The sequence below is a fragment of the Amaranthus tricolor genome, chromosome 16 (genome assembly GCF_026212465.1).
Source record: "Amaranthus tricolor cultivar Red isolate AtriRed21 chromosome 16, ASM2621246v1, whole genome shotgun sequence".
NCBI lineage: Eukaryota > Viridiplantae > Streptophyta > Magnoliopsida > Caryophyllales > Amaranthaceae > Amaranthus > Amaranthus tricolor.
This window is the reverse complement of record NC_080062.1, coordinates 2,258,249-2,268,694: the sequence shown is the minus strand read 5'-3', so window position 1 is coordinate 2,268,694 and position 10,446 is coordinate 2,258,249. Positions and strand designations below refer to the sequence as shown.

Sequence of the window (10,446 nt, the reverse complement as noted above, 5' to 3'; positions counted from 1 at the left end):
TAAGAGCTGTACATCGGACAAATATCACTAAAGTAGAATTCCGTGAATGTACATAGTGGGCACTATAACTCCACCCAAGTTGGTCCTTTGAGATAATTTTTTTTTTCCATCAGAAAAGGTTAGAGAATTTCTACAGACAAATATAAAAGAAGGTGGTGACAATAAATTTTATTCCGACTCTTAGAGGATTCGCACAGCTAGCTAGCTAGCGTCATAATGAACTATATGCTGGTGGTTGTGGTGGCGGTGGCGGAGGTGACTTTTGGGGGGTTGTTAGTATGTGAATGCAAATGTGATATAAAGGGAATTTTCAATTTTGGGGATTCAAATACTGATACAGGAGGTTTCTTTGCTGCATTTCCAACACAAAAAGGGCCTTTTGGGATCACTTATTTCCACAAACCAGTTGGTAGAGCAACTGATGGAAGGGTCATTGTTGATTTTTTAGGTATGTGTATTCTCTTTGTCTTAATTCTTGAGTTAATTAGACAATGATTACTCCATTATGATGTTTAAGCGTTATGTTTAGCAAATGAATGTTGGTTGAAGTTATTGACAGGTTTGATTAGCTTCAAGTATTAGATGATGATTGTTGACTGTTAAGCGGGTCGTTGAAATTATTTATTGTGCAAAAAGTTTGGTAAATATTAAATTGGTTATTAGTTGTTTATTTGATAAAATGTTTAAAAAGCAAAAAAACTAAAAAGTATTTCAAAAGGTTAATTATGGTAACTTCTAATTTTGGCTCAAAATACGGATTTCAATAGGATTAAAAGTCATTTATCAATTATTTATTGATGTTTAAACAACCAATAAGCCTTTTATTTATCAAACATATCCTTTTGTTGGATTTTAGATAGGTTTTTAGCTTGATGGTTGTTTGATCATTAAAAAATATATTTGATAAATTGTCGACTTATATCCCAATGTGAAAAATCCATTCTGATTGACTTTGGTTTGTTTACTTTTTATCTAACAAACAGTCCACAACTAATATTGAACTTTACTAATTTGTCCTTAACAGTTGGTTGGTTATACAAGTGCCTTAATAACCAATAAAAAAACAGTCAATATTTCCAACTAGTCAAATAAGTCAAATAAAAAAACCAACAACCATTTGCTAAAAGCTCCTTCGTCTTAAATTGCTTTTTAGTTTGCTCAATGCAATTATTAGTAACTCAACTAGCTAATTCGTTAATTTTTTCTCTAATGTTATAATTAATTAATTAATTAATTAATTAATCAGCACAAGCAATTGGGATACCATTTATAAGCCCATATTTGAAGTCAATAGGATCAGATTACAGAAATGGAGCAAACTTTGCAACATTAGCATCTACAGTTTTGATGCCAAACACATCTATGTATGTAACTGGTGTTAGCCCTTTCTTTCTGGCCATTCAGCTTAACCAACTTAAGGAGTTGCATTCCAACGTTATCAATAATGCTGGTAAATATATCATCATTTACTTTCATTTAATTTTTTTCTTCAATATTTAGTTTATGATTCAAGTTTCTAGTGAACATTCTGTTGGAAAATAATCCATGTGTATTTTCATATCGAAGAATCATAGAGAGGTTGATTAACATATGGGTTTAATGGGCTACTTCTCCTACTACCGATTAGGTTTAGGATGAAATTTCATTGAATTTGCGTGCAGTCCACTTTAATATGGATCTTGTTGTGTTCAAGCCTAACAACAACTTGATTACTTTCCTCTATAGAATGGGTGTCGGTTGGTTGTTTATTAAAGAAAAATATGTCAAAAGCTAAAACAAAATAAAATGCTAATCATTGTAGATTTTTGGTTTGGCTTTAAAACAAGCTTTCCAACTGGTTTTAAAATCACTTACCAATTACTTTTAGAACTGTTTGACTAACTAAAAAATAAAAAGTCAATTAAAAAACCAATCACCAAACTCATTTAGGTCTTAACACTTTAATTAGTTATTACGGACCGAATTATTCTTGAATAAGCCAGTCTAATCCGCCCAAAATTAAACCAGCCTAAACTAAACCGAACTGTCGCCATGTCTAACTTAACTAAGTGAATATTTGTTTGTAGTTTCAACTTCTCTTCCATCAGTGGATATATTTGGAAAAGCTGTGTATACATTCTACATTGGCCAAAATGACTTCACAGGAAATTTATACCTTGGTATCAATGTAGTGAAGCAATTGTTACCTCAAGTAATTTCCCAAATTGTTTATGCCATCAAGGTTAGCACTCAATTAATGTTTCTTAGTCATAAGGGTTTTTAAGTGTCGGGTTGAAAATAGATCGAGTCAAAACAGACTCTATTATAATTAAAATGAAACGGACTATAAAGGCTTAATAAGAACTGAAAACAGGCCTTTATAAATAGAAAAAATGAGTACTACAATTATTATAAATGACTATGTCAATGGAGACTATTAACGTTTCTACAAATTAATTATTATAAACGATAATTTAATCATTATAATTTTGATCAATGGGGATAATAATAATTTATATTAATGAAAACAGGTCGAGCTGGCCAAATTGGGCTTGAACAAGCCCAGTCAAAATAAAGGTCATATTAAAATTTTTAGGTTCTTTATCCAACCCGGCTCATATCTACTTAAGTCTGCCCCAACCCGGCCCTTATCCAACCCATTGAACACCCCGATCATTATATAATCCTTCAACTACTAATCCTAAAGTCGTGAAAAATGAAATTTATAGGAAGTATATGGCATAGGAGGAAGAACATTTTGGGTGCTAAATCTTGCACCAGTTGGTTGCTACCCATCATTGTTGGTAGATCTGCCACCCGAAATCTCGAATCTCGATGAATTTGGATGCTCGATCGCCTACAACAATGCAGTAAAAGATTACAACAACATGCTTAAGGAAGCACTCCAACAAACCAGGCCAGATGTTCCTGATGCTTCCCTTGTTTATGTGGATACTCACTCAGTTTTGCTTGACCTCATTCAACACCCTAAATCTTATGGTACATAAATTAATAACTATACTTAGATGTCACTTAGTTAAACTGTGTCAAAGAACCAACTCAACCAAAAATTTAAAAGCATGGTTAATGCCCTAAGATATGTTATATACTTTGACATGCCCCTCACACGAGAGCCCTTTAGACTAGAAGTACGGATGCAACAAAGGCCCTCCTCATACCTGACGCTTAATATTCCACTTTAAATGAGGGGGTTAAGATTCAAACCAGTGACCTCTTGTCACGCTAGCTTTTGATACCATGTTAAAAGAACCAACTCAACTAAAAGTTTAAGCTTATGGTAAAGCCCTAGGATATGTTATATATTCTAACAAACTGGTACTAGAATTAGGAATCAAGTTCTGTGATAGAGTATATATAACATATTCTAGAGCATCAATCAACAACTTTAAGTCTTTATTTGAGTTGGTTACTTGACATGATATCAGAAGTTAACGTGATAGAAAGTTACGAGTTTGAATTTCATCTACCTTTCAAATTCAAGTAGAATATTTAGTCATATATGAAGAAAGCTTGTGGTGCATCCACATTTCTAGCCTAAAGAGTTGTCATGTGAGAAGACTTGATAAAGAATATACAAACATATATAAGATTTCAACTACTGGCTTGTGCTTCTAGTTAAGTTAACATTCCGATTCCACTTTTCTCATTCAACTCTCTTCAGATACTATACTTATTATACAATAACATTTCATTATCCAATACCGTGCGTAGCTCCACAAGTCAAAATCTGAAATTTATTTTGTCATTGATGTATGATATATTGTTGTATCATCGTTTGAAATAGGTATGAAATATGGAATAAGAGCATGCTGTGGACAAGGGGGTGGACCCTACAATTTTAACCACCAAGTGTATTGTGGGAATACCAAAGTCATAAATGGAAGCATACTAACAACAACAGTTTGTGAAGACCCTAGCAAGTATGTAAGCTGGGATGGTATACATCCTTCTGATGCTGCAAATAAGCTTATAACCTTGGCCATTCTTAATGGTTCTATCTTTGATCCTCCATTTCCTCTTAATCACATTTGTGATCTCCAACACATTGGATAGTTAATGTATGAGAAGTGAGAACAAATGAGTTGCTAGCCCTAAGGATCATGTCTGCCTAAGTTATAGCCCGGATTATTTGATTAAAACCCTAATATTAAATTGTATAATATATAATGCTGAAAAAATGTAACAGAGCTGGTTCAATTTGCATGCTGAGATAAATGTCTCGCTCAACCTTTACTAGTATCTTGAATTCACCCCTACATGTGGATATTGCTTTGTCCCACTACAATTGCTAAATTATGAATTTTATGAGAGTTTTTGAGAAGAAATATAACAATTTGAATGATACGAAAGAATATCCATGTATCCATTTCATCTTTGAGAAGAAATAAAGGTTTAGTAATGTAATTTCCAAATAATATAGTCGCAAAACCTCAATGCATTTGTATGCAATGAACTCTATTTTTAAATGGGTTTTATCATATACCGTGTACATGCCCAATACCAAATTTATTAGCAAGTACTTTGATACTAATTTAATAAGAAAAATGCTCTGAAAACAGACAGAAAAAAGCAAAAGAAATTTGGTGGAAATGGGTACAGAAATAGAAGTAAATAACAAAGTTTAGATGCAAAAATAAAACTTTTGGCACATAAATTAGCATTCTCCATGAGTTGGAAAATATACGGTCCATGTTTACATCATTAGTTTTTCATTTAGTAGATATTTCATAGTGCAAAAATAAGACCACATCACCGTATCGTAAAGTTTTTTAAGTTTACTGTGACCGAAACATAGGCTGCATTGACCACGAAATCCATATCACCATCGATACTGAGACGGTATATTTGCACTATGGTAGATATAACAGCATTTTGGTTTTATTATTCATGGTCATTAGGTTGCCATTCAACAATAGCTAGAGTATGCCGACCACCACAAGCAATGAGGTTAGCCCGCCAACGCCCTTCAGCATTATCCTCCTCGCTAATATTTTTTGGAGGTGGGAGGTTTATAGGCACCTCCATTGGATGACCAGTTGTCACCTTCCTTCCGAATCCTAAACGCCCATGGTCGCCTCGCCCAAACTGCAAAAGGGGGAGAAAGTGCAACACCGATCGGATCATCTTAGAAACAAAAACTTACTCAACATTTAACCCGATTCAACCAACTTGTTTCTTAGCTACGTCCAGTTGCCGATTTAAAACTATTGTAATTAGAAAATGCAAAACTTAGCAAAACGATCCTTAAACCTTAGCATCCAGCACAAGTGACTTAATATGGTAAAAAAAAACTAAGCTTAAAACAGATCAAGCATCCAGAGTGTGTGATAAGATAGATGCAAAAGATGCTTACAGAAAACATGCGTCCATCTCGTGTCAGTGCAACCGAATGAGTTCCTCCACATGACACCTGATGATCAAAACTCGGTGTGTCACTTTTCAATTGAGCCAAAAAAAAATATAAGACGATTTACGATGAACCATGTAGAAGACTACAGACTTACATACATTCCATTACCAATTCCAAATGTCATTAAATGAGTCCCGCCTACGGAGGTTAAATGGCAACCTTACACTTTTAAAAACATACATAATTACATTCCGTGATTAGAAGACTGAGTTCAAAAAAAATTAATGACCTTCTATTTGTGCCACAGCAACAATGTGGTTTCAGTCATGGTCGGTAATGGTCATGAAGCAATTTTTGCAGTGCAAGTGGTTATGCGGTTTTCTCGTCCTATATTTCATGCATACATGTCTGGAACAGAAGAGTCGATTGCTTTCTACAGACCCGTTTTTGAACTTTCGGTGGCCTAGGTGCGAGAATAGAAATAGGAGGCCCTTATCGCCTTTCAAATATACTATAAATTATAAATGATAATAAAAAAAATCCTATAATTGCACAATTAAAAAAAATATATTATAAATAATTATAAAAATAAGATAAATGATAAAATGAATGACATTATATATCAAAAGTAAAAAATTTAGTAATAGAAACATCAGAATATAGAATCAAATTAGAAGTTAAATTATTCTTAAGATGAATTTGAAAAGTTTTCCATTCTTTTTTTAAATCCACAATAGGAAATGGAAAAGTTTCCATTTAAGTTGGAAGAAAAAAGCGTGTAAATCTTCTAAAGTTATTATACTTGTCAGAAAATTATTGTCTTGACAATATTATCCAATTCTCATTCCTACAACCGTACCTTTCTCATGTTTTTATTTTTTTTATTTTTTTAATATTTAAATTTAAAGCTACATAATTTCTGAAATATGGGGCCCTGGGCCTTTGCCCCACCCGCCCTGGGTCAGATACGGGCCTGGCTTTCTATATGGTTGTTTCTTTCAACACGGGTTTTTAAAGAAGAGGTCTTTTATCAAAATTTGGCGGAAATGGTTCTAACCATATGACCCTAGGAAAATATCACGAGAGACTGATTTGATGATCATACCTGAATTACATCTTCTCCAGCTAAAAGTTGCACCTGTTGGGGCAACATTTTACTGCTCTTGTCATCTCCGAATCCAAGCCGTCCATGTTCTCCTCGGCCCCAACCATACACCTAAACGGAACATTCAAAGACGTACTCCTCAACCAAAAACAGCGGTAAAGAAATAACACATCCATTAAACAGTTGTACTCAGTGTGAGAACTGAAAACCCTAAAGTTACTCTGGAATAATCCGGATTCATTGCTATTTTTAGAATAAAATACATGCACTATTTGAACATATAATATACATCATCCCAACGGCATTTGGAAAGATTATCTTCAAGAATAATAAGTACCTATATTACCGCTTTAGTATGAAGATATCTAACGCACATTATAATTGCATACCTCTCCTTCATTCGTCAAAGCCGTAGAATGCCAACCACCAGCAGCGATATCAACCTATTCTCACATGAAAAAAGAAATCAGATTTCAGCTTGAAGTTCCTCAATAAATAGAACTAAAAAGCATGCAAGTATCATGTAAGTCGGTTAAAATGTAGTAAAGGGTGTTGTCAACAAAAAAATATACAAAGGATGGATTATTTAGAAATAATTAATATTAGGAATTATTCACAACAGATGGGCAAGGGATTATTTAGGACAATTTTTCCTAAAAAGAAAGGAAATTGTATTGCATACCAATGTAAGACCAGAGAGCCCTTGTACACGAATAGGTTGTGATCTTGGTTGAGTATCTCCAGTTCCAAGTTGCCCGTACTCGTTATTACCCCATGCCCACAAGGTTCCATCTTCTTCAAGAGCCAAATTATGAAATGCACCCGCTGCGATTAACCGCACCTTTTCAAGTCCTTGTACTCGAACCGGGACAAAAATTTGCTTTCTGACAGAACAAATGACGATAAACACCATGATATGAAATTTTGCTAAAAAATGGTCTCACTTATTTAAGGATATAGCAAGATTCAGTCCCATAAAATAATATACAATAAAAGATCGATGTTAGCGGAAGATAGTGAAAGGAATATGCCTACATATCTCCAGGCGGCCATGGCTGACCCCAAGTCCATACGTGTCCGTCACGTGTAAGAACCACTGAATGTGTGCCGCCAGCAGCCACCTAAAACAATGAACAGTAACTTTAATTATCAGATTCATATTCCAAAAGACCTTCCATGCTAGCATAGAGTTAAAGGCTTAATAAGCGAATCACGAATCGAAAAAAGCAAATTATGGTTGGTTTGGTACTATTTTTGGCCATTTTGAGCAAATTGTGAATTTAAAAAGAAAATTAGATGGCGAACTATGCTACATTAGTTGCGACTTGCGAACTTAACGGGGAACAACAAACCCCTCTCAGAGGCTTCCTGATCTTGAACTAGAGTTAGAGACCAGCTATTTCTAGCATGCCTCGTTACCACATAATTCAGTTCTTCATTGCATTGCATGACATATATACACCGAAACAATGAAATATTTTCCCTATTCAAAAGCAGTAGCGAAATCGTAACCATAAAGGTTGCACCACAACCAAGACAAAAGCTAAGTGCCTAAAAACCTGCTAGCACACAACCTGGCGCACTGTCAACAGAGTTGCACATCGCTGAGGTATCACAATATCCCTTCTCAAAAGTCTACCCGTGTCATCCTTCTCGGGATCTTCGCCACACTGCCCATACTCGTTACCACCTGCAACAAACCCGTGAAAATACATTCAAGTAAGAACACTTTGATGTTTAATTTTGAGAGAGCAATAGATTTTGTTGTACCCAAAACTCTGATTTTACCCTTTTTCAAAATGAAAATAAAAAAAATGGAAAATGACATTAAGAATCAAAGCAATGGAAAAATAGAAGTATCAACCAGAGGCGGAGCAAAAATTGATAAATTCTTTGAAGGCTCTGTGCAATTTTAAATATTATGATATTTTTCTAACAATTTTGCATCTTTAAACATTTAACATATACTACGTAATTTAACATTGAAGCCCCCAATTTTTGAGGCCTGATCGAACATGTTAAACTTGCTCAGAACCTCCCCTAGTGCCAACTATGTACAAAAAGAAAAGAACACAATTTCTTATCATCCAGTACACATGGACAACTTTCTTCAGTCTCAACTTATAGCTAAATCAAGTTATTGAACTCATACAACCAATCATACAAGAACAACTCGAGAAATGAAGAGGAAAACATATACCCCAAGCATAAGCGCAGCCTTGATCATCAACAGCTAAGCAATGCCATCCACCAATGGCAGCCTGAAATCCAACACAATCCTCATAACTTACTCATAAAAAGGGGAACTAAGACAAGATCTATGTTACTCGGACTCTTCTTTTTGCTTCGCGTACCCGTGTCCGTTCCTTGATGCTCGGACATTGCTATGACACTTAGACACTTCATTTTAGGCGTAAAATTGAATATTTAGACGTATTCGACACTTGGACAGTAATGGACACGTCCTAGTATCCGACATCAGTACCCAAGTCCAAGTAACATAGGCCAAGATAAAGTACAGAATTTTCGAGTAAAACATTAAACTTTACCTGTACAATTTTCACATTAGCTAGAGCTTTAACCTGACTTGGAATATTTTCAGTCTTAGTCTCAGGTGGATGCCCCAAGGTCCCTCTTTGGTTCCATCCCCATGTAAACAACTACAAATAACACAAATTAAATCAATATCAAGGAACTCTGGTTGATATCATTGATTTGCAAATAAATATAAACATGCATGAGCAGAAAAGGGCTAAAACCAATCTGCTAGGGCCAAAAATGTTTCCAAGACACTTATCTATTATCTATTATCAAAAAAGGTTTTTTTCCAAGCAATGTCACTTACAAACATATTGAATGACAACAGGATAACAAAATTCAATAACCCACAAGAATTAAGCTAATAAAAGATAATAAAAATTAGTTTAAAAAATCATGGACAAACAAGAGATAAAGAAAATTCAATCTTTCATGATACCCATTAAAGAAAAAACTAATAAGTATTGGAAACACATGCTTAAAAAAAGAGCCTTGCTAATTTCATAAAGAGCTAAATAATTAATTAGCAATATATTTAATCATAACCCTAAACCCCACCAAAAATAAGCTAATAATTGTATGCAAAAGAAAAATGAAATTTTGAGCAGAGCCCAGAACAAACAATTGAATCTTTGATCAAACATTCAAAACCCATTGATTGCAAAAACATTCCACCATAAACCCACCAAAATTAAGCCAATAAAAGTAATACTCCAATACAAATTATTCAATCTTTCATGATAAAACGCTTTAAAAAGGGCCTTGCAATCTTCTTGACAAAGAAAAAACAAATTAATTGGCAATACATTACATCATAGTCCCACCAAGATTAAGCTAATAATTATATGTGTTAGAGTATATAACATATCTTGGGCCTCAACCATCAGTTTAAGCTTTTGGTTGAGTTGCTTTCTTGACAATATGCAAAACGAAAATCAAATTTTTAACAGATTACAAATAATGAATCTTTGATCAAACCCATAAAGAAATAGTACAAGTAAAAATAGGGAATGAAAAAAAGACCTTCCCATCTTGACAAAGAGCAAGAGAATTGCGACTTCCAGCAACAACAGAAGAAACAGAGTAATTTTCAAGAGCTTTAACTTGACAAACCCATTCTTTATCTTCATTATTACCAATTCCTAATTGCCCATCTTCTCCAGAACCCCTGTGATTATAAACAAAGCATCAAAGTAACTTCTTTAGCATTAATTATTAATCACTTTGAAATTGAATGAACATCCTATAAATAGAAAGAAAAGAATAGGAGTAAAAAAGAAAAAGAGACTAGACCAAGCGATGACGGCGGAAGACATTGAATATTTTGTAGGCTGTAGCAGTGGCAAAGTTTTTAGGGGAAGAAACTTTGGTTATGAACTCGGATGAATTTTGTTACTTTTGTGCTAGTCGTCCTTACATATGATTTTTTTTTTTTTTTAGTGTCCTTACAAAT

General features: G+C 34.2%; 2 protein-coding genes across 3 annotated transcripts; one reads left to right on the top strand and one right to left on the bottom strand.

Annotated features, from left to right (window-relative positions):
• LOC130802308 (GDSL esterase/lipase At4g01130-like) lies at positions 1–4,473 on the top strand. Its single transcript, XM_057666266.1, has 5 exons — positions 1–448; positions 1,247–1,450; positions 2,067–2,221; positions 2,709–2,979; positions 3,785–4,473. The coding sequence occupies exons 1-5, from the start codon at positions 217–219 to the stop codon at positions 4,051–4,053; spliced, it is 1,131 nt and encodes a 376-aa protein (XP_057522249.1). The 5' UTR covers positions 1–216; the 3' UTR covers positions 4,054–4,473.
• Positions 4,474–4,626: 153 nt separating this feature from the next.
• On the bottom strand, positions 4,627–10,446 carry LOC130802307 (ultraviolet-B receptor UVR8-like). Of its 2 annotated transcripts, XM_057666263.1 has the most exons (11): positions 10,287–10,446; positions 10,017–10,161; positions 9,005–9,115; positions 8,656–8,716; positions 8,030–8,145; positions 7,491–7,576; positions 7,138–7,339; positions 6,845–6,898; positions 6,456–6,566; positions 5,354–5,410; positions 4,627–5,085 (listed from the first exon to the last, which is right to left on the bottom strand). In XM_057666263.1, the coding sequence occupies exons 1-11, from the start codon at positions 10,307–10,309 to the stop codon at positions 4,882–4,884; spliced, it is 1,170 nt and encodes a 389-aa protein (XP_057522246.1). In that variant the 5' UTR covers positions 10,310–10,446; the 3' UTR covers positions 4,627–4,881. The 2 variants fall into 2 exon arrangements, with proteins under 2 accessions (XP_057522246.1, XP_057522247.1); XM_057666264.1 differs by lacking the exons at positions 4,627–5,085; positions 5,354–5,410 and adding an exon at positions 5,510–5,575.

What these genes read in the sequence shown, in the direction of transcription:
- LOC130802308 (XM_057666266.1), top strand. Translation starts at nt 217, where the DNA reads ATGAACTATATGCTGGTGGTTGTGGTGGCGGTGGCGGAGGTGACTTTT. An exon ending in CAACGTTATCAATAATGCTG is followed by an intron (nt 1,451 to 2,066) that starts GTAAATATATCA and finishes ATTTGTTTGTAG; the next exon opens with TTTCAACTTCTCTTCCATCA. An exon ending in TCAACACCCTAAATCTTATG is followed by an intron (nt 2,980 to 3,784) that starts GTACATAAATTA and finishes CGTTTGAAATAG; the next exon opens with GTATGAAATATGGAATAAGA.
- LOC130802307 (XM_057666263.1), bottom strand. Translation starts at nt 10,309, where the DNA reads ATGTCTTCCGCCGTCATCGCTTG. An exon ending in TCTTCCGCCGTCATCGCTTG is followed by an intron (nt 10,162 to 10,286) that starts GTCTAGTCTCTT and finishes TTATAATCACAG; the next exon opens with GGGTTCTGGAGAAGATGGGC. An exon ending in CTAATGTGAAAATTGTACAG is followed by an intron (nt 8,717 to 9,004) that starts GTAAAGTTTAAT and finishes GTTGGATTTCAG; the next exon opens with GCTGCCATTGGTGGATGGCA.